This window comes from Corvus kubaryi, unplaced genomic scaffold, assembly GCF_017639235.1.
Source record: "Corvus kubaryi isolate FWS band 111438036 unplaced genomic scaffold, C.kubaryi_AGA036_p1.0 37398, whole genome shotgun sequence".
Classification (NCBI taxonomy): domain Eukaryota; kingdom Metazoa; phylum Chordata; class Aves; order Passeriformes; family Corvidae; genus Corvus; species Corvus kubaryi.
In genome coordinates, this window is record NW_024581137.1 from 2,371,747 (window position 1) to 2,392,079 (window position 20,333).

At 39.1% G+C, this 20,333-nt stretch overlaps 1 protein-coding gene across 7 annotated transcripts in view; it reads left to right on the plus strand.

The window, feature by feature from the left end:
- Nucleotides 1-20,333, plus strand: part of PDE1C (phosphodiesterase 1C) — a 333,742-nt gene that overhangs the window by 296,027 nt on the left and 17,382 nt on the right. For 6 of the 7 annotated variants that reach the window (XM_042044345.1, XM_042044341.1, XM_042044342.1 and 3 more), the window contains 5 exons: nucleotides 1,574-1,655; nucleotides 8,093-8,213; nucleotides 9,407-9,582; nucleotides 12,581-12,739; nucleotides 16,183-16,257. In XM_042044345.1, coding sequence (XP_041900279.1) covers nucleotides 1,574-1,655; nucleotides 8,093-8,213; nucleotides 9,407-9,582; nucleotides 12,581-12,739; nucleotides 16,183-16,257 — 613 coding nt within the window. The remainder of the gene's footprint in view (nucleotides 1-1,573; nucleotides 1,656-8,092; nucleotides 8,214-9,406; nucleotides 9,583-12,580; nucleotides 12,740-16,182; nucleotides 16,258-20,333) is intronic. The other variant, XM_042044344.1, reaches the window with a different exon arrangement.

Below are 20,333 nucleotides of genomic sequence, written 5' to 3' on the forward strand. Positions count from 1 at the left end.
TGAGCCCAAATCCCGGGTGGCAGACGCGATGATCCAAGCGGGGAACCCCCCAGAGGTCCAGGCAGGCAGGGCGAGCAGAAGCTACAATGCAGCGAAGGCTTGAATCACCGGCGGGGCAGGGCAGCCACAGCCCGGCCTCCAGCGGGGCAGGGAAGGTGGGCCAGGGGTCCTGGGATCTTTCTCCACAGAAAGAAAAATGGCTGAAAGGAACCAGGCTCCTCTCCCCCGAGAACGCCGAGAGAGCGAACTGCCCCCACATCCAGGTGAAAACAAAGCAGTAGCCAGGCCCGTCCCACCCCCGTCTTTTGTCTTTCTTAAGTACAGCCATTTGTCCCCTAGCAACATGCATATGGGAAAAAATTCCTTTAACAGGAAAAAAACTAGGACTAAACTAAAACCCCAACACCGTATTGCAGCTGTGGCCTGGCAGGCACTGACTAGAGTGGGATAATGATTTCTTTATCTCTGCTGGTGACACCCTTGTTGACTCAGCCCACCATCCAGTTGTTTTCTTCACCAGAGCACCACAGTGTTTACTCATATTAGATTGTTGTCTAACAGGACCCTCAGGTCCTTTTCCACAGAGCTGCTCCCCAGCTGGGTTGTTGCAAGATTGTGTTGTGTTCCTGGATTATGTTTTCCCAGGTTCAAGACCTAACATTTGTCCTTGTTGAACTTCATAATGTTCTTGTGAGCCCACTCTTCCAGCCTATCCAGGTCTGTGTGCAGGATGACTCTCCCTTTAGAAGTGTCCTGTTTCCCACTTGGTTTGGTATCACCAGCAAACTTCACCAGGGTATGCTTGATCCCAACATCCAGATCACTTACAAAGATATTAAACAGCATTGGGTCCAGTGTTGATGTCTGGAGTATCCTGCTTGTGACAGGTTGCTAATTTGAAAAGAAGCTATTTACTACCACTTGCTGACAGGCTGGGGCCTGTCAGCCAGTTCCCCACCTACTGCATGTACCACTTGTTTATACTATAATGCATCAGTGTCTTTAGGAGGAGGCTATTGGAAACCATACCAAAAGCCTTGGAGAAATCCAGGTAGACAATGTCCACAGCTTGTCCCACATCAACCAAGCAGGTCACTTTCTCATAGAAAACTGTTAGTGTTTTCTTTGGAAAAAATTACTAATCTGCATCTGGCCAGCCTTATCTGAAGCACTAAAAAAGACATGCAAAGAAATGCAAGCCTTGAAAAATCAGTCCTGACACTGATGTTTTGTCATGAAAGATTTGCTCTGAGTTCTCTGGAGAACTGCAGTGAGAAGCATTCTTGTGCTCAAGTGGGTTTTTAGTTGGTGCATAGAAGTAGCAAGCAAGCAGGGAAAGTTCTGATGAAACATTACTGGAATCAAGATGCTTAATTCACCGACTTCTCCTTGGACTACAACTTTTCCAGCCAGACTCAAATTCTCCACAATTTCTGTTAAAAACAAGCTATCTAAATGAAGTCCAAACTTAATTAAAGAAAGTAAAATGAGAGGCTTTTACAGTCGTGATATAAGATATTAAAGTACAATGTGTCTTTTCCTTTTAAAATTTCTTGTCAATTTTTTTCTCCAGGGTGACAAAGAAGCAGAACTAGGGCTGCCCTTCTCTCCTCTGTGTGATCGGAAATCTACTATGGTTGCTCAATCTCAAATAGGTATGTCCCTTTTGGTGCATGCAAAGTAACATCTTAAAAGAAAAACTTTGTCTTCCCAATAGTGCTGAGATCCTAGTGATCTCATCATTTGGAACTATCTTAAAGAGAGGAAATAAGGCACAATGGCTTTATTTCCTCCAGATTGACAATTCAAAGAGGAGACATTAAATTTATGGAGATGGTTCCATACAGTAACCAAGTTACCTCTGATGTGTCTGCAGAAATAACTACAGTACCTGGTTATGACACTTACTCCATGGTTTTGTGAGCTGTGAAGACAAGGCACACATGGGAATATCATGTGAATGAGTGTCATTGGTGTATATGAAAATGTAATGTCAGTTCCTTTGATGACCTGGGCAAAACAATTTATTCCTTTCACCCTTTCCCTCTCAATGCTTTAAACCAACCATTATTTTTCACTGAAGCCAAGCAACTAGCAAACCTTTTTCTGAGCCACCCATTCAGAAAAAGAGATCTTTTTACAGAATCACCAACAGACTTTCTCTACCTCTCCTTCAGTTACTGAGTGAAAAATTAGGGCAAGGATGAAGCAACAAGCCTGACATTTAGTGAAAGAACAAGAAGGGCTAAGTGAAACTGCTTAGGGGACTTGGTGCAATGAAGAGAACATGGAAAAGGTGGATTTCTGGGTGGATTTTTATACCTTGGAAGTAAGTGAAGTAGATAGAAGAGCATGTTCCAGCCTCAACTGGAGAATAGGTAGCCAAATGGAATAAAGAAGGAAAGATAACCTGGACGCTAAAATTGCAGAAAGACAGAAGACACATTATAAAAACCAAACAAAATATTTGAAGCAAGAAATTTCTCTCGAAGAATGAAACAAAAATTTCCCTGAATCTAGGAAAGTAGAGATTCATACATTTGGCTAAGAGCTGCTCCTGTTTAAAATTATTTCATTGCTCCTGGTAGGCAAGCCATTATCTCAGAGACAGCATCCCAAATTTTTCTGGCTTTGTAAGTTTAGACAATTCACCTCAGAATCTGAGTTAGAAGGCCCTATACAAGCCTGGCTTGGTTTACCAGGCTTGTGGCATTTACTCCTCTGCAACAATAACCCACCATACAACTGTGTGTTCCGCCAGTAGCTCCCTGGAGGAAAGCAGCAACAAACTTGAAGTGCTACAGTTTCAGCTAAAACTCATGCTGATGACTCCAGGACATAGGTTTATTGTTGTGCTGTGGGAGAAGATAAACTCTCCCTCTCTGGTTGCTTTGAGAGAAAGTACAGATGGATACTTCTCTTACACATCTGTTTTATCAGCTTTTAGATATGTTCCTCACTCCTTACAGGGAAGAGGGGTTGTACCTCCCCCGGGGTCCCTCTACATAGGGTTGTCTGTGCTTGGGAACCAGTTTTCCTGGTCCTCTCCTATTGTGCTCCTTTGCTCAGAAAGACCAGGAGAGGAAAGAAACTTCTGTTCCAATACCCCTTGTGTCAAGCCACTGCAAAATTAATGCTATATTAAACCATCACAAATAAAATTTACCTTAGAGGCCCTTGTCAGTAGACAAAGGCAGGCTTATTTAGTCATATACTATTTCATTTGTGCACTTTAATAATCCATTGACATTAATAGACTACTCTTTATTTTTGCCTTCTACCATTATAAAATTATTAATTTCTCAGTCTGCTGCACATTTTGACAGTGTCTTTTTCTAATGTCCCTTTTGTTAAATTGAAACCACCTATTTTTTCTGGCTGTCACTGAGATAAGACTTCCAAAGTTGTAGGCTAGATTCTCAGACAAATAATGTCTTTTCATTCATTCATTTATCTAATTAATAGCCTCAACAAATTGTTTCTTGGACTAGTAATTACATTTCTTTGCCAAAGTAAGTTCTTACTGAATTCCAAATTGTACTATTATATGGTTGGACTTGATGATTTTAAAGATCCTTTCCAACCTTAGGGATTCTATAATTGTTATCTGCACCAAGAAGCCATCAATTCTCACAAATAAAAAACCTTTGTTTTTTGTGAAATAAAATTGTATTTTTGGTTCTATCAAGGACACAGCCTAGAAATCCTGTTCTGGTGGCTCGACTTGTTTGTAGTTGCTGGTTTGCTGCTCTAAGGTCACTGTAGATGCAACAACAGTGGGCACACATTTTCATTAATGAAAGTTTTTCACAAATGCAGACTGAAGGTTTTGGCAGTATGGACTTTTTGCATGAAATTAAGCAATCCAACAAAAAAAAATCTCCTCAAAGGAAAGAATGTGTCTCTCCTGTTGCATCAGGTTATGAAAAAATTGTTCAGTTTAAACAGATAAATAAAAACCCCATGAATATAAATTAATGAACTTTATTTTGAAAACCTATTAATGTTAATTATAATGACCAATTTATTATCCTTTTCCTAATTCAATAGAATGAGTATGGCAAATATTTCTGTACCATAGTGTAGTACAGAAATTGGGAGAAATTTTTGTTGGGAAGTCAAGCTGCTTGTCAGAGAAAAAAACTACAAAGAAAACCAGACCAAGACTTTCATATTTCTCAACAAGAATATCTAGAGCTTAAACTTCTCTGGCTCAATCTCTAGGAAGCTTGTGTTACTGAAGATCAGCCTTTATTGTCATTGTCCTCTTTTGCAGCTGATAAATGCAACAGCGGGCTTTTATTTTTGTCCTTTTACTGTCAAGAAATAAAAATGCACTTTCAGAAAACATTGGATAAAGGCTCATAAGTGCATGCTGCTGATTTTTTTTATGGTGGACTTTAGAGAAACTATCTACCCAATTTTTCCTGTGTTGATGTTCATAGGTATAATGAATGAACAGTAGGCATATGCCTGGAATTCACTCCTAGCATGCAGCATTAACTAGTAAAATCATCTTGGTGTCTAGGATACAGAAATGTTTATCCTGCTCATTCTATTGAAGGAGAAAAAGGATGATAAACTGGTCATTAGTATTAATAGGTTTTAAAACTCAGGCTCATTGTTTGATATTCAGGGTTTTAATTAGCAAACTAAATCACCATGTTTAAATCTCAATGTCTTCAGGTAAAGGGTGAGAACACACAAGGGGGGGAGGCATGTGAGAATATGGCAAAAGTTACACAATTTTTAATAAAGTCCTAATTTTTTTTTCCTACAATAGCAGAAATTCCAACTTTATTATAATCCCCATTGTAAGGTAACATAGTTGAGTAACTTACTCATGTTATAGGGAGTAGAGGAAAAAACACCACTTATCAAAGAAAAGCTTTCCTATGTATTTGAGTTTGTTTACCTATGGCACCTCTGCTTGTCCTTGTTGATGAGATGCAAGACCTCTCACAGGGAAAACTTGTTTCTTAAACACAACTGTTTAATGTGTTTACGTGCAACTGTTCAGTATCTCACAAAACAGATCCCACTGTCTTGCTGCTGAAGTTGTGACATACTCATGTGTCTGATATCAGAGATTTGCATGCCTCAGGGTTCTTAGTGGTGATGGAGCAAATGGCAGTGGTATTACTTGCTGAGCAGAATGACAAGGTACTATGACTTGGGTTTCTTCGGTCATTAAAAGGCAAATAAGTTTTTGAGTGAAGGGGTGTCGCAGCGGGGATTACTGCAACAAGCATATTTCAAACCAGGAGTCCCGTGGAAACGAAGTATATATGGACAGATTCGTGGTAGATGTTTCAGAGATGTTTATTTCTCCAGCCGCATGGCCGGGGCTCAGCTCAGGAACTCCGCAGTCACGGGACCCGAGGGTCCTTGGCGTTATCAGGGAACCCAAACCAACCAATGGGGAATGAATCTGAGCAGGGTCAGGGAAACCCCGTGTCTCCCCCCCCCAGGGCCCCTCTCCCAGGGCTCCATGGCAGGGGAGGGACCCCAACAAAGGGGAATAGAAGAGACATATAGACAGACAGACACACAAACATGTAAATCAAGTTCTCATTATCCTTAGGATTCCTGTGGCACACTGACCACTGTTCTCAGTCAGTAAAATTCCCAGTGCTTAAAAAAATTATATGAAGTTTACTGGGACTATCTGGGTTATGATCTAGCGTACAATTTCCTGTTCAAGCTGTATATTGCATGCATTTCTGATTAACTACCTGAGAATTCTTTTTTTCCTAAATTTTAATAGATAGGACTGACTCAGTGTTATGGAGGCACATGACTCACATGTTCAGATAAGACTGAATGTGTCTCCAGATTTACAGAATGTTACTTGAAAGTAACATTTTTAATTTGATTGGCATGAAAATACACATAATAATCCATCCTTTTAGAAATTTAGCAAAAATATGGGGGAGGGAAATGGAACTAGGAGAATGCTCCACTGCTTTGCACTCAAGATGTGGATTGAAGCATATGTGAATTCAAGTGCCTGAACCACATGGTCTCTTCTTCTTTTGTTGTTCAGTTATCACCCAGAATCACCAGTGCTGTAGAAACATATCGTGACCTGGAGTCGTGGTTTGACACTAGCCCAACACCAGGCACCCATGAAAGCCACTTGCTCACTCTCCCTTGCCACAGCTGGGCAGAGGAGAGAAAAATTTAACGAAGGGTTCATGAGTTGAGATAAGGATAGGGAGAAAACATTCCAAGGGCAAAACAGACTCAACTTCATGTTTCAAAGTGAATGTATTACTAACAGAGTCAAAGGACGATAATGAGAAATTAAAGAAGTCCTTAAAACACCTTTTTTCTCCCAGCCCCTCCCTCCTTCCCACGACAGTGCAGGAAGACAGGGCATGGGGGTTTTTGTCAGTTCATCACCTGAGGTTTTCTTCTGCTGCTCCAGGAGAGTAGTCCTTCCCCTGTGAGACCATGGGGTCCCTCCCACAGAGACAGTTCTCTATGAACTTCTCCAGCGTGTGTCCACCCTCATGAGCAGAAGTCCTCCCAAAACTGCTGCAATGTGAGTTCCACCCACAAGCAGACAGTCCTCCCAAAACTGCTGTGGCATGGGTGTAGGTGTGCACTTCCATGGGGTGCAGTCCTCCAAGGACAGGCTGCTCCAGCCTGGAAGCAGGGCCCCCTCTCTCCACTGGGTCTTCCACTGGATCACAGCCTCCTCCAGGCATCCACCCACTCCTGTGTGAGCACCTCCCCCACAGGCTGTGGGTAGATCTCTTCATCCCCCGTGGACCTCCATGGGCTGCAGGGGGACAGCCTGCTTCACCATGGTCATCACCATGGCCTGCACAGGAATCTTGGCTCCAGTGCCTGGAGCACCTCCTTCCCCTCCTTCTTCACTGACCTTGGTGTCTCCATGTTGTTTTCCCTCACATGTTCTCACCTCCTCCTCTTCTCTGACTAGAAGAAAAAATGTGTGTGCCCACTTTGTTTTGATTTTTTCTTTAATATGTTATCACAGAGGCATTACCAACCTTTCTAATGGGCCTAGACTAGGCGAGTGGCATGTCCATGCTCAGAGCCATCAGGGATTGGCTCTGCTGGCCATGGTGGAAGCTTCTAGCAGCTTCTCACAGAAGCCACCTCTGTGGCCCCCCTGTTACCAAAAACCAGGCTGTACAAAACCAACGCACCTGGTCAGAGAAATTACAATATTATTAATGAATAATTAACTGTTGATAATTAACACATATCTAAAAATTGTAATAGCAGGGATTTGTAACAGTAGTAATTGTAAACTGGATCCCAGTGTGCCTTAGGAGGGATTAAGGACTTTGTGGTTTCCTTAACTACCTGTGGCACTAAGAAATTTCATAAGTGAAGTGCTAAAAGAATTAGGGAAATGTAAAAGCTACTGTAAGCTACTCACTTCCACACTGTATTCATGCAATTTGGATTTTCCTTCATCTCATGATCTTATGGCCATAGGACTCTTCAGTCTGCACTTCCCAACGTTCAGATCAGAGCCATATTCATCTCTGTCAAACTGTATACTGAAGTAAAAATTATTTATTTTTTCCCCTTTTTTAATATTAAAAAAATGTGGGAAAAGCATCTAGATCTGTTTTATTATCAACAAGAAAAATCTGGCCAAACACCGAGGAGAGAGAATTCACAACAACATACTGATATGCAGTAAGGGAGGTTTAAGCTTACTGCTATTATTACTGTTACATTAATTTTCTTCTTTGAGACAATTCTTCATTCAAGGTGAACTTTATTTTTATCAAAATCTACTAGGAATTTGATTTCAATATCACACTACTCCTCATACAAAACAAGTCTTGATGAGTCTGTTTATGTTCTGATTTGACACAGTTTCTTTCCAGTGTTTAAGTAGGTACCTTTTATTGCATGCTATATTGAGGGTCTTGGGTCAGGGACTAATGTATAACTCAGTTTTCCCTTTCTAGTATTTGCCTATCCCTCTTTCAAGGTATAATTTTTTACTCTGTTATTTACAGTGTGGTCATCTGTATTCACTGAAGCAGGGACTCCACATAAATCCTTCTCTTGCCTGCTTGACTCTGCTTGTATTTCTTCTCAGGTTTCATTGATTTCATTGTGGAACCCACCTTTACTGTGTTGACCGACATGACAGAGAAAATTGTGACTCCGCTAATTGATGAAGCTTCCCACTCTGGCGTGTCTGGATTTAGGCGTTCCAGGTGAATAACCTTGCACCCTCTCCCTTCACTCTGCACAAGCTGCCATTGCAATCAACTGCCCTGATTTCCCCCCTCCTACAGTGTATGTCCTTCTTGTGGCTTAAAGACCCATATCTGCATTGTCAACATTGCAGCTCACCTTGTGAGGTGATTTTGTGCAGGGAAGTCCAGCCTGGAGGAGGTCCAAGAGGGAGCAGGGTGGCATCAGCCTTCTAAGACAAGGAGCACAAATGGTTACAGCCATGCAATCAGATGCACTCTCAGATATACTCTCAATGCTCTCTCAGTCACTAATGTCAGAGAGAAGGTGATGAGAGTAATTGGGAGGCACTTGTTTCTTCGTGTCTAGAAGTATAAATGGGATTGAAACACAAATGATGGCTGGAAAGAATAAGCCCACTTTTAGGGCTAGATAGTATTTAGGGTTATGCAAATGCACGAAGAACCACCAGAATTTACCTGGAATTTAGGTGTAGGAAGTCTTGGCCAATTGAACCTGCACTGCTGTTTTAGAGATACTACTCTTTTAATAGTTTAATTGACAAGGCATATCTTGGAATTCAAATGCCACATGGGTGGTGCTCCCTAGAGTAGGGGTACCAAGTCAGGATTCGCTCTCCCAGCTGACTTCTTTGCTCTTGAGCAAAGACCAAACACTAATATCTTTCTATGTCAGTAAGCTTGTTGCCTTTATTAAAATGTTCACAATAAAAGCATCTATCCTCAAAAGTCAGCTGTAGGATCTGTAACAGAAACAAGTGCCTGAGCCTCAGCTGAGGTCATCAAGCCCTTCACAGAGATTGATTGACCTGTGCTTAATACCTCCCATTGGTGAATTTTAGGAGCCTCCTCCTTTGATATATTTGATTTCTAGAATTGTCTGACTCTCCAGTAAGATTTAGGGAGAGGAGATACACAAAAAAAGTAGTGACAGCACTTCGACTGATTCTATTTCTTAGTGACTAAGAATGCCAAAATATAGAAAGGGAAAAGCAGCCCTTTATTTCTAATTACTTGTACTCTTTGCTTTAACATTGGTTGGCCTGGGGTGGGAGAGAGGGTAAGGATAAGGTATTCAAGCTTATTTTTACAGGGTGGCTCTGTTATCTGACTTTCAACCATTATTTTTTCTTAGCTGTATTTGAGTGTATGGAATACTGATTTCTTCTGTGTTTTGTGATATTGTGTCCCAGTCTGAATAGCATTAGTCCCTCTGAAGTTAAAAGATCAAGTGTCAAGAGCACTGGATCCGAAGGAAGTGCCTCACTCAACTGCTCCATACTCACTGTAGACTTCAAATGTTTTAAAACCACCTGGACTGAGGTGGTGCAGCAGAACAGGGAGAAATGGAAGGTGCAAGCCACCAAAGGTAACAGCCAGGCTTCTTAGTGAAAGAGTAAAAATTCTGCTGACCTCTTCTTCTTCATCTTCAATCTAACCATTCTCAAAGTAAGCACTGATAGTTTGAAAGAATCTGCTTTTTGAGTTCAACAACTCACTTTGAATTCAGAAAGATAGGGACATTGTGACTCCTCTGTGCCTTATATTCTTCTTACGTGGTGTAAGTGTACATAACGAAGAGGATGTGAACAATGGGAGGAAAAAAATTGAAAGGGAGTTCCCCTGAAATCACAAATCACACTCACAGTGGGTGGAAAAATAGTTGGAACAGTACTTGTAGGTACAGGTTTACAATTGTTCATTGTTCAATTTGAAACAAGGTGGTAGTTTAAGAGATGGATGGTAATTGGGGGATAGTTCAGGGGAGGAGGACAGGATATTCTGTATTCACAGCTGGTTTCATATTTCTGGTGATAACTTGGAAAATTAATTAGGAACGAAGCTGCAATTGTGTGTGCGTTCATCAGTCTGGGAAGGACTGCAAACATTTCAGAAGAATATGAGAATATATGTTGGTTGAAAGTTGACCAGGGTTCAATACTGTCATGAAACTGAAAAAAAATCCCAGCCATCAACCCACCACCACTGAAAAAACCCAACAAAGCAAAACAAAACAAAGCAACCCACCACCCCCACCACCCCCCAAAAAAAAACCAACCAAAAAACCCCAAAAGACTTTGCTTCTAAGACCTGTCTGGCATTCTTCTCATCTTTTCAGCAGTAACAAAGCCCTCAGTGCTGTTTCTGTGTCCAGTTTTGGCCACTGCCATTGATAAAACATATGAACCAGTTGTAGACAATGCAGAGTACAGCAATGAAAGTTGTAACTTGTTTATAGATAAGAAAGTGTATAGCTGAAAGCAGTTTTTTGAAGACTATTGCAAAAAAGGAAACTATTTTTAATTCAAATACCCTGGACCATTAAGAGGAGAAAAAATTGGCAGGTTATTATAAACATTATTATAATGTCTAATAAGTTAGACATTAGCAAATCTCTATTATTGGAGTTCTTTTGGAAATACTGAGACCCACATTTTGAGAATCATTTAGGTATAATGATACAATTTATTCTCTGATCTGAATAGTTGTTGCTCAATCCCTTATTTAATGGAGTTGTTTTATTTCATATAAATGGAAGGAGTTTGATTTTAATGTATTATGTGGCTGTGACTTTAGGGATTTGGCATAGTTCTCCAAAGTGTCAGAGCAGATTTTTCCTCTTCAACTGAAAGACCTGTCTAAAGGTTCAGGAAATCATGTTTTATTCAAACCAAACTTTCCTTTGTGATTAAAACTTGCCATTAATGAAAAACACTTTCTAGGCATTCCATGAAAGTGAAAACAAAACATAATTCAAAATCTATTTATTTTCCAGGGACTTTATTTTTTGGTGGGTTTTTTTTGGTGTGGTTTTTGTCGGTTTTTGTTTGTTTGTTTGTTTGTTTATTTTTGTTTTGTTATGGGTTTCTTTGTTTGTTTTTGTTTGTTTGTTTAATATCTATCAGTTCCTTATGGACCAAATTAAAGCTAACCAAACAAGCAAAGCATTTAACATGTTCAATGTCTCACAGTATAGGAGCGTTGAGTGAATGAAGTTACAATACAGGTAACTAGTTTTAAGAATTTAATTTCAACATGTACCATATATATTTTCTTGACTAAGCATTTACTATATAAAAATCCTATGCGAAAGACAGAACTGTGGGGGACTTTTACATAATTTCTGTGTTTCGAGGTACATTTAGCAGTACAAGCATGCATATTTTTTTAATCCTGAAAGAGTTATACAAACACATGGCTCAGCATATCTTTGTATGGGCTAAGGACTAAGGAACTGGTTTTGGACTCCAGCCCACTTGCATCAGTACCTTTGTTCGGCTGCTGTTTTCTCCTGACTTGCAGCAAGTTTCTGCAGCACCCTCCTTACCTGTCTTGCAGCAAGGCCTGCCACATAGCAGGGGCTTAAACTGCTGATCCTTGTCAAACTGGTGTCTTGCACTCAAGATGCATAACCAGTGCAAACAATTATTATTAAGAGAATACAGAAGCATTTACTGTTTGTTGACAGCAAATAGAAATTGGGGATCAGAAAGGAAGGAACCTATTATTGCTATTTTTGTAGCTAATATTATTATTAAATTATTTGTACAATACTGTATTCCCTTTGGTAATGGCATTGTCCCTAGAAGCCTCAGTGAGCTGTTTTTATCCTATGATATTTATAGAAAATTTCTTATACTGGATGAGAAAAGTGAGTTTATTACTGATTTTTTTTTGCCTAAATGATCGTCATTAAAGAGCTACAAACAAAAGAACTGACTAAACAAACACTCTAACGTACAAAGCACCATTTGGATATAGTATCTTCTGACACTACTTTTGGCAAGAGACACTCATCCAATGGTGTTGTAGCAAGCCTGATTCTCCTGATGCAAAGTTCTGTCCTGTGGTCCAGGCGCAAAATAAAGCTTTTTTTTCAGATCCCCAAATGAGAGGAATCATTCTGTATGCCATGAGACCCTGAGATTAGCTCAGATGGTTAGAGCATGGCCTTGACCTCTGTATGGCCCATTCATATAAAAGTTGCACTTTATGGGTCCCTTTTCAACTGAGAATGTTCTGTGAAATCTATGAGACATCCCTACAGCATTTAGTAGCTAGTATCTCTTTTTGCCTTTTAAGAATTATGAGGAACCACTTTTTCAAAGGTGAACTTTTTATGGTAAAAATAGGACATGTGCATAATATACATTTAGGACAACCAGGGGGGTTATTTTCAGAATATTTTGTTAAATGTCCTCCTACATTCTTTTTCCATTGTCAAATCAGTTTCTACATTTATCTTAGAAAATTTGTTTGCATGTGAAAAGCTGAAGTAGATTTAGACACGTGAGTTGTTCTTGTCAAATTGACTGATAGTTGTGATTTCTTTCCTTGTTTGGCTTCTGTCTTTGCTGAGGATGCAGAAGATAAAGCTAAGAAAGAAGCAGAGGAAAATGCTTATCAGGGAACAGATGAAAAGGAAAGAGACAAACAGGATGGGAAGCCGGGTGAAGATGTCAAAGAAGCAAAGACAGAAAAGAAAAAAGATCCAAATCCTGGGGAAAGCGAAAGTGCAGATTCTGGTAAGAATCCTGTAAAGGGCACTTGGCAAAGTGGTATGAGCAAACACGAGGCCTATCAAGGGAAAAATGCACCTAGGACAGATAAGAAAATGGATCCTCATCACATTGTGGGAGGAGAGAAATAGTATGTCCGGAATGGTGAGTTCTCTCCTTCCACTGAAACATAAATCCAGCCCTAAAACCAGTATCTCACCTTAGTGATGGGGGAACCTGATGTCCTGAAAAAGCATTCCTGGGCCCAGAATCTCTTCCTGAACATAGGCATAGTCACCTACATATGGGAATCAGAAACTAAATTAAATTACAAGTAGTGTTCTTCTGTAGATGGGGTTCATCATACCTGCTTGGAAAAAAAGGAAAAATTATTTTTGTCATGGAACTGAAGTTGCCTCTTATGATTCACAGCATGGAAAGCTGAAACAAATATTCCTGCTTCAAAGAACATCTTCATTGCTTGAGTAAACGACAGAGGAGAAGCCAAAGTTGGCTTACAAACTCATTTTAAAGCAAATTAAAGACATCTTTGATTTGAGCCTCAGATCCAAATATGTTTTGGAACAGAGAATTTTTCTCAACTAATTTTTTAGGATTTATTTCATCTATCCTTCCTTTACTCCATTTATTTTTTTACAAGGACAGTCATGAGCCTTTATTTTTTGAGGGGTTTTTTTTACAGAAATTTTATTCCAGTGGTTTTAACTTGCTGTAGAACTGAGTTAAAATAAGAATCCCATTCTGCACCCAAATAAAAGTGGAAAAAAAGTTTGAAAATTCCATTAAACATTAAAAACACTTATTAAACCCAATAGAAGAGATCACTTGTCTCTTGGCTATTTCACTGTCCTTCCCAGCACACTTCCTGCTCCCTGGAGCCAATATCAAAAACTGGCAGTACAGTCACATGTGACTTGTCACAAACTTGGCTAGTGTCATGCAGTCCAAAAGTAGCAAAAAAACCACTTAGAAGCCTCCTCTTAGAAAAAGACGGAATGAGCATTTAGGCTTTGAAAGTCCAGGTTCAAGCAGTGAGTTTAGATGGCAGGAGATGCAGAAATTGTGTTTAAAAAATTCCTGATATCATTCTCAGGGTTGCTGGCCTTTCCCAGTAATTCCTTCATTCTTAGGGGTTTTTTAGATTGGAAGGACTGTGGGAATCAAAGCTGTCATTCTCTCTAATGTATGGGATTTTTCTTCAGACAGTGCTACATGTGTGAATGGAATGGGCTCCTCAGGAAGACAAAAAGGTCAGGGGCACATGAAATCCCAGTTAGACTGCACCAGACTTTTCTTCCAAAATCCTTTGTGTTGCATGCTTCTAACAATATGGGGATTAATACTACTGTAGTGATTTTGCTTGTACCTTTTTCAGCAATGTGTCTCTGCTGCAGTTGTAAAAAGTGCTTTGAAAGGAATTATAATTTTTGAAAACTAGTGTCTTCCTCAGGAAAAGAAATTCTACTCCTTTGTTTATGGGATAAGGCCTTTATGAGGTACAATCACTACGGAGTCTCTGGGGACTGATGAAAACATTCATATCTGTGGATTCGCCACAGCTTCCTTTATGCCTGCATGTTAATATCTCATCTAATGTATTTGTCTTATTATTTCTCTGCCTCTGTAATCCCTTTCAAAAAGATCAACATGATCATTATTCTGCTCTGCTGCTGGCAGTATGACATGGTAGATACAACATTACTCAAAAGTCCCCTTTTCATAATATTCCCTGTAAGTTCAGAAATTGTGTTATCAGGTGAGTTTAAAGTGTCTCTGTCATTCACTGCCCTGTGCTTTCTCCGAGAGATTGAACTCTGAAATAGTGCATGTGTAGATGTTTGGCATTTTTCCTGCATACACTTAGGGTCAAGCAACTTGTTTATGCAATGGTCAAAAAAGCACTGTTAGCTCATCACTACCATCAGCTGTATGAAAGTGGAGGAAATGCAAGAAGACTTTCGTGCTTTGCTAGGTGCATTTTTGTTTCAGTTCCCCTTTTTTTTTTAAGACCGCCTTCATCAAACAGACACCTAAACCCTGTTGGATCTGCTCACAACCTCTCTGTACAAAGACCCCAACTCAGTGGCAGTGTGATCAGATGAGGAGGGTGCTGCTAGTCCTGTATCATCTTGCATTCATTTTTTTTTCACCCACACAGTGAGTTTAGGAAGATAAACATGAAAAGTTTTGAATAAAAGCTGAACAGAGCACGCTTTGGTTCTATCTTGTTAAATATTTTTGGGTTTGAAAACCATTCCTCTTTTATACTATGATGAAGCTTAATTGGAGAGAGAGATTGATCCACTACCATCCAAGAACAATAAATATGCTAATGATTAAGGCACATTGTGGAAGAGGGAGACCTTGTTTCTCTAGAATTTTTCTTTTTTTAAGCTGTTCCAAAAATAAATATCCACTGCCCATGAGTATTTTGAAGGCAGATCACATCCTCTTTAACACTTAATACCTTTAATCTTGATCCAAAGGCTGGGAAGTAGTTATAGTACCAAAAATAGTGATACAGATGGAAAAAGCATCACTGTAATACAGCCTCACATTTACAAAATTCTGAAGTGAGACTTTTACAGCTTTTTGTGTTGAGGTGTGCATCACAAAAGGAAGAAGACCTTTCATACTGTTTGGACACTGTAGCTGAAATAATTCTGTTCTGCTACAGCTTTCCCTTTAAGTTATTTTTTATTTGATCTAGCATTTGGCATTCTCATTCAGTGAAGGGATGGTCTGGTAAGGTCTGATGTGCTTTGCTGTATGACTAATAGAGGACCAAAAAAAGAATGACTCTTGGTTGACGTTCCTGGCTTCATAAAATACACCCCATCTTAAGTTGCTATTTTCATTCTGCATGAACCATTTCTCTGCCAAAGGCCTTGATTTTCTGGTTTGCTACAGAGACTCTAAAGGCAATGATCAGTGCTAGGAGGATTGTTCCCTGATATCAAAACAAATGAATCTGTAGATAAAGGAATCTAGTAAGAGAAAGTAAGGCAAAATTACACAGGCCTGTTCAGGGTATCTAAGATGGTTCTTTAAAACAGACACTTATGATGAAGCCTTGAAGGATCTTATTTCTTTGGAAAGCATAAATGTTTCAGACTCCTGATTCTGAAATGAAGCTTATGATCAGGTTTTTACTGGCCTACATACAATCAGAGGAATTGTGAGCTTGCATACGAACTTTAAAAGGTTTTCATAATTAGAAGAAATGTATAAGTAGATTGTAAAGCTTGCTTATCTGTAGGAGTTGGATGAATTTTTTCTGGTGCTGTTCTATGAAAATGTGTTAATTCGGTTCCTTTTGAATTCAGACCTCTCCTCCTAAGGAACATCTCCTTTGGGTGTTGCAATTTCGCTGAGCTACAAGCATTAAAATGCACTCTGCATTAAAATGCTTATAGTGTTTCTTATTGCTTCTTATTGCTTATTTCTAGGTGAATTAAAGGAAGACAATAAATTGGACAGAAAAGATAAATTTAGTGTGGGGGATGAATCAAAGAAAACAGATGGTAAGGACAGCATTTTATTGCATTTTTGACACCCATTTTTATATGCAATCTATTGTTTCCTAAACATCTCCAGTTTATTCTAAATCCAAAAAAAATTGTGTGGTAACCAGAAACAGACTTACCAGAAACAGTCATTAGATTTGAAAAAAGCCATTGAAGCATTCTGAGGGAAAATCATTCCTTTGACATAATGCCTAGTACCACTTAGTTCCGCTGGTAAGCCTTATCCATCAATTTTTGTACAGTGTCTGAAAGAAAAATCCTGGATTATTAGAGTTGCTTAATAGGAAATGGAGATTTGTGAGATGATATCCTTCTGACTTTCTTTGGGCTGTATTCTTCTGTCCGTTAGGACAGGCTGCACTGGACATGAAAAAAACAGACCTAAGAAAAATTCTCACAAGAGGTCCTATTAAGGATGCAATTGAAATGGGAGGCTGCTGAAACATTTTTTAACTGTAGCAATCCCAAGACATAGGATGGTTTCAAGGGCACCTGGGAATAATTTCAAATGAGTCTGAGCCTAGTGTAGAGGTCCGCAGACATTTTAGCAGCCTCAGCAGTTTGGAAAAACGTCTAAGTTCTACAGTGTGTTTACACTTTTGCACTTCCTCACCTGTGTACCACAGGCCTCTGAGATAGTATCTGAACCACGTTGCCTCAAAGACAATTGCTGAATTATTAGGTAGCAAAATAAATGGGACCAAATTTTCTAGCATTTTCTTTCTGTATATATCAGTGAAATTCACTGAAATGTAACTATTCCTAAATATAAACAATACAGTGCTTTGTTTTGATGGTCAAAACCATCAAAATTATTTAAATTCCTACTGCTCTAGCAAAGTGGTAAATAAGAAGAAAATATTATACCTCAACTAAACATGTAGAAAATTCAATCTAGAAGCATGTATTAATTTCAGACAAATTATTATGTACTTTTTCTTAAGAGGCCCCTTAGTAACAACTGTTTAGAAAACTTCAGTTCTTTTGTTAAGAGATCATGTTACTTATATAGTTCAGTTAAATGTCTGTAAGGAAAACAGTCTTGAACAAGTACCAATCATAGCTCTTACTGCAGTCATGCAGAAACTAAGCATAAATACTCAAATAACATATGACTTTTCAGATTTTCATGAGTATGTGCAGTTCTATATGTAACTATCAAGACTCCAGAAAGATTAATGAGCAGAATGACTGCTCTCCCTACTCTGGTGGGTGCTGGCTGAGCAACCATTGTGCCGGAAGGCTGCAGTCCTTGCAGGACCAGGTGAATGCAGAAACACTGGGGCTTTTTTAGGATGACTCAGGAGCACCAGCTCAGCCAAGAGAGTAGACCCATGAGTCTCTAACTTTGAGGAAAACGTTACATTTGAAGGCCTTCATTCTCAAGGTCTTAGAAAGATTAGAGCCACCTGTTTATTTGGGCTGGAGGACTAAGAAGTGAATGTTTCATACTAACTTGAAGATTGAAGATTGAGGATGTGAATTTGGTGCTTTGCAAGTCGCTTATCTTTGGTGTTTTTGTATTTGTTATTTATCGTCTTGTAAGAGATAGCTAAGTCCATCTCTTTAGGGAAAAGACCAGTACCATGGGACCAGTTGATTACAGTGAATAAGCAACTCTAACCATGCAAAAACAATTTGTAGGCCATTTCTCATTCAGTGTGGAGGCAGATTATAGTTAATTGTCTAATTGATAAAAATCAGAAAAAATATTGTGAATTATGTACCTTAGAAAGAAAAATGCTAGAACGGAGCTTCTGCTTTGCCAAATACTGCACAACCTGTTCTGTCCATTACCCACTCCAGAGCAAATCTCCTTACCAGCCATGTGAGGGGTGTGGAGAAAGGAACATTATCCATGGATAATACACAGCTGTTTGCAGACTACTGAAATGTTTACTCAAACATATGCTTTCTCTTGTGCCAGTGCATGGTCTTTCATATGTCACATGCTGGAAAAAAGATTTAACAATTAGAAAGATTGAGATTATGGCTATAATGTGCTCACCACATGTAATTTGCTGGTGGGTAAAACTCAGCCTGGACTTTTTTCAGGGGCAAGGGTACTTGGGTTTTACAACCTCTGTTCTGTTCTTGGGTTTTACAACCTCTGTTCAGTGTGCAGCTGGGGAATATTTGTGTTAAACAGGCCCATTTATGTATGTTTAACATAAGAGCTTCAGCTTTCTCACCAGTACCCTTCTGCATCAGCTGAAGTCTTGAACCCAACTGACAACAGTCTGTCCTACTGTGCAGGCATCCTGCACTCAGAAAAGAAAGCTGCAGAGTATATTTTGCATAAATCTTTGTAGGATATGTATCCAAGTTGTTTTTGTAATTATATACAAAGGAAGCTATTGTAGTATCTTCTTACAGACATACATACATGCCAAAATAATTCTAATATGTTTGTCCTTCTACTACATGGGAAACCTAGTGACTAGAGAGATATAGAATAGCTAGTCATGTTGACACAAAGATGTTGAAACTACATGTATACCCTGTAGTCATAGGTGTGAAATGTAGTTTCTGTGTCAGTTACCTTGAAGGTACAAAATAATACTTAAGTGGGCATGCCTCCAGGAACAAGGATCAAGCTCATTCAGAGTGTGAGGAACTACGTATCTAGCCAGAGATTTGTATGACTAAGTCTATCCATACCAAAGCCAACTGCAGTAAAGCTAGTTTGAGGATGGCTGTGTAAGTTGCAGTCATACTTTGGATTTCAGACTTAACCGCTTTAAAATCCTGTGCAAGTCTCTTGAATATAGACTAGTCTTCTTATGTTAATCTGATCTTCATATTATTGGGGTTTTTTTCCTGTGGGAGATACCGCTTGTTATTCAGTACTGCCCTTTTCCTCAGTTTCCAGAAAATAAATATGGGGATGCCATTTCCCAAATAAAGATACAGTCCTGTCAGAGATGTCATCAGCACAAGTAGTTCATCAAGTGCTCCTGTGGGATAGAACATTGTTAAACCATTTTGGAAAACCGAATTTTCCCATGTGAAATCATTGCTCAGCAACTCTTTGAATGGAAAATTATAAGCAGTCCCATGGACATAATTTTCCTTTACATTCCAACCTTTCTTTTTTTGAAATACATTTTTTTTTCTAATAAAACTAACAGCAAATGAGAAAATTATTCTTCCCCATTACAGACTTGATATCAGAAGAAATTTTTTACAGTAATGGTGGTGTAACACTGGAACGTTATGTCCATTGAGGTGGTAGAAACCTCATTGCTGGAAACATTCAAAGTCAGGTTGAACAGGGCTCTGAGCAATCTGATCTAGTTGCTCATTGCTGTGGAGTTGGACTAGATGACCTTTAAAGGTCCCTTTTCAACCCAACTATTCTGAATGTATGATCCTATGATTCACAGGTTATTTCTACCACGTCCTCTTTTTTTTTTTTTTTTTCCCTCACTGGGAAAAGGTTCTGCAATGTTAATTCAAAGTTTTCAGTGCAACTTCTTGTTTTGGGGACCAAGCACAGTTCATTCAATCAAATGTACTCTCTAGCTATCAATTGTAGACAAATAAAAGGTTCCTTTTTTGTGTGTTTGTCCTAGGAACGTATTCCTCTAGTGGAAACATGCATATTTTAGCACAGAAATACACAAGATATTTGCTTCTTCAACACATAGTACATACAGCGAAAGCCTAATGTGCTCTGGCTATGTCATGAGCAGTGCTGCCACCTCATGGTCAAATCAAAACCTGTTTTTTGACGGGTCATTGTTTCAGTACTACATTCTTCTATGCAGTGCAACACAATAGAATAGAATATAGTCACTATAATATAATGTAATATAATACTATATGTAGCCTTTTAGATATACGGACTATATTTCAGGCTTACCAGAGATTGAGGTTTTAGCTTTCTTTATTTTGATTTTGTTAAGATATAATGTTGCTTATCAGTAGTTAAAAGCTTTTCCTTTGAGTTCTGTACATTGCCCATGCCAACATGTAGAGCTGCCTTTCAGTCTTAATTTTTCTTGATAATGATTTCTTGATCAGTGTACTAGTTTGAAAACAAACCAGTGGGAGGCACTAAGTCAGAATAA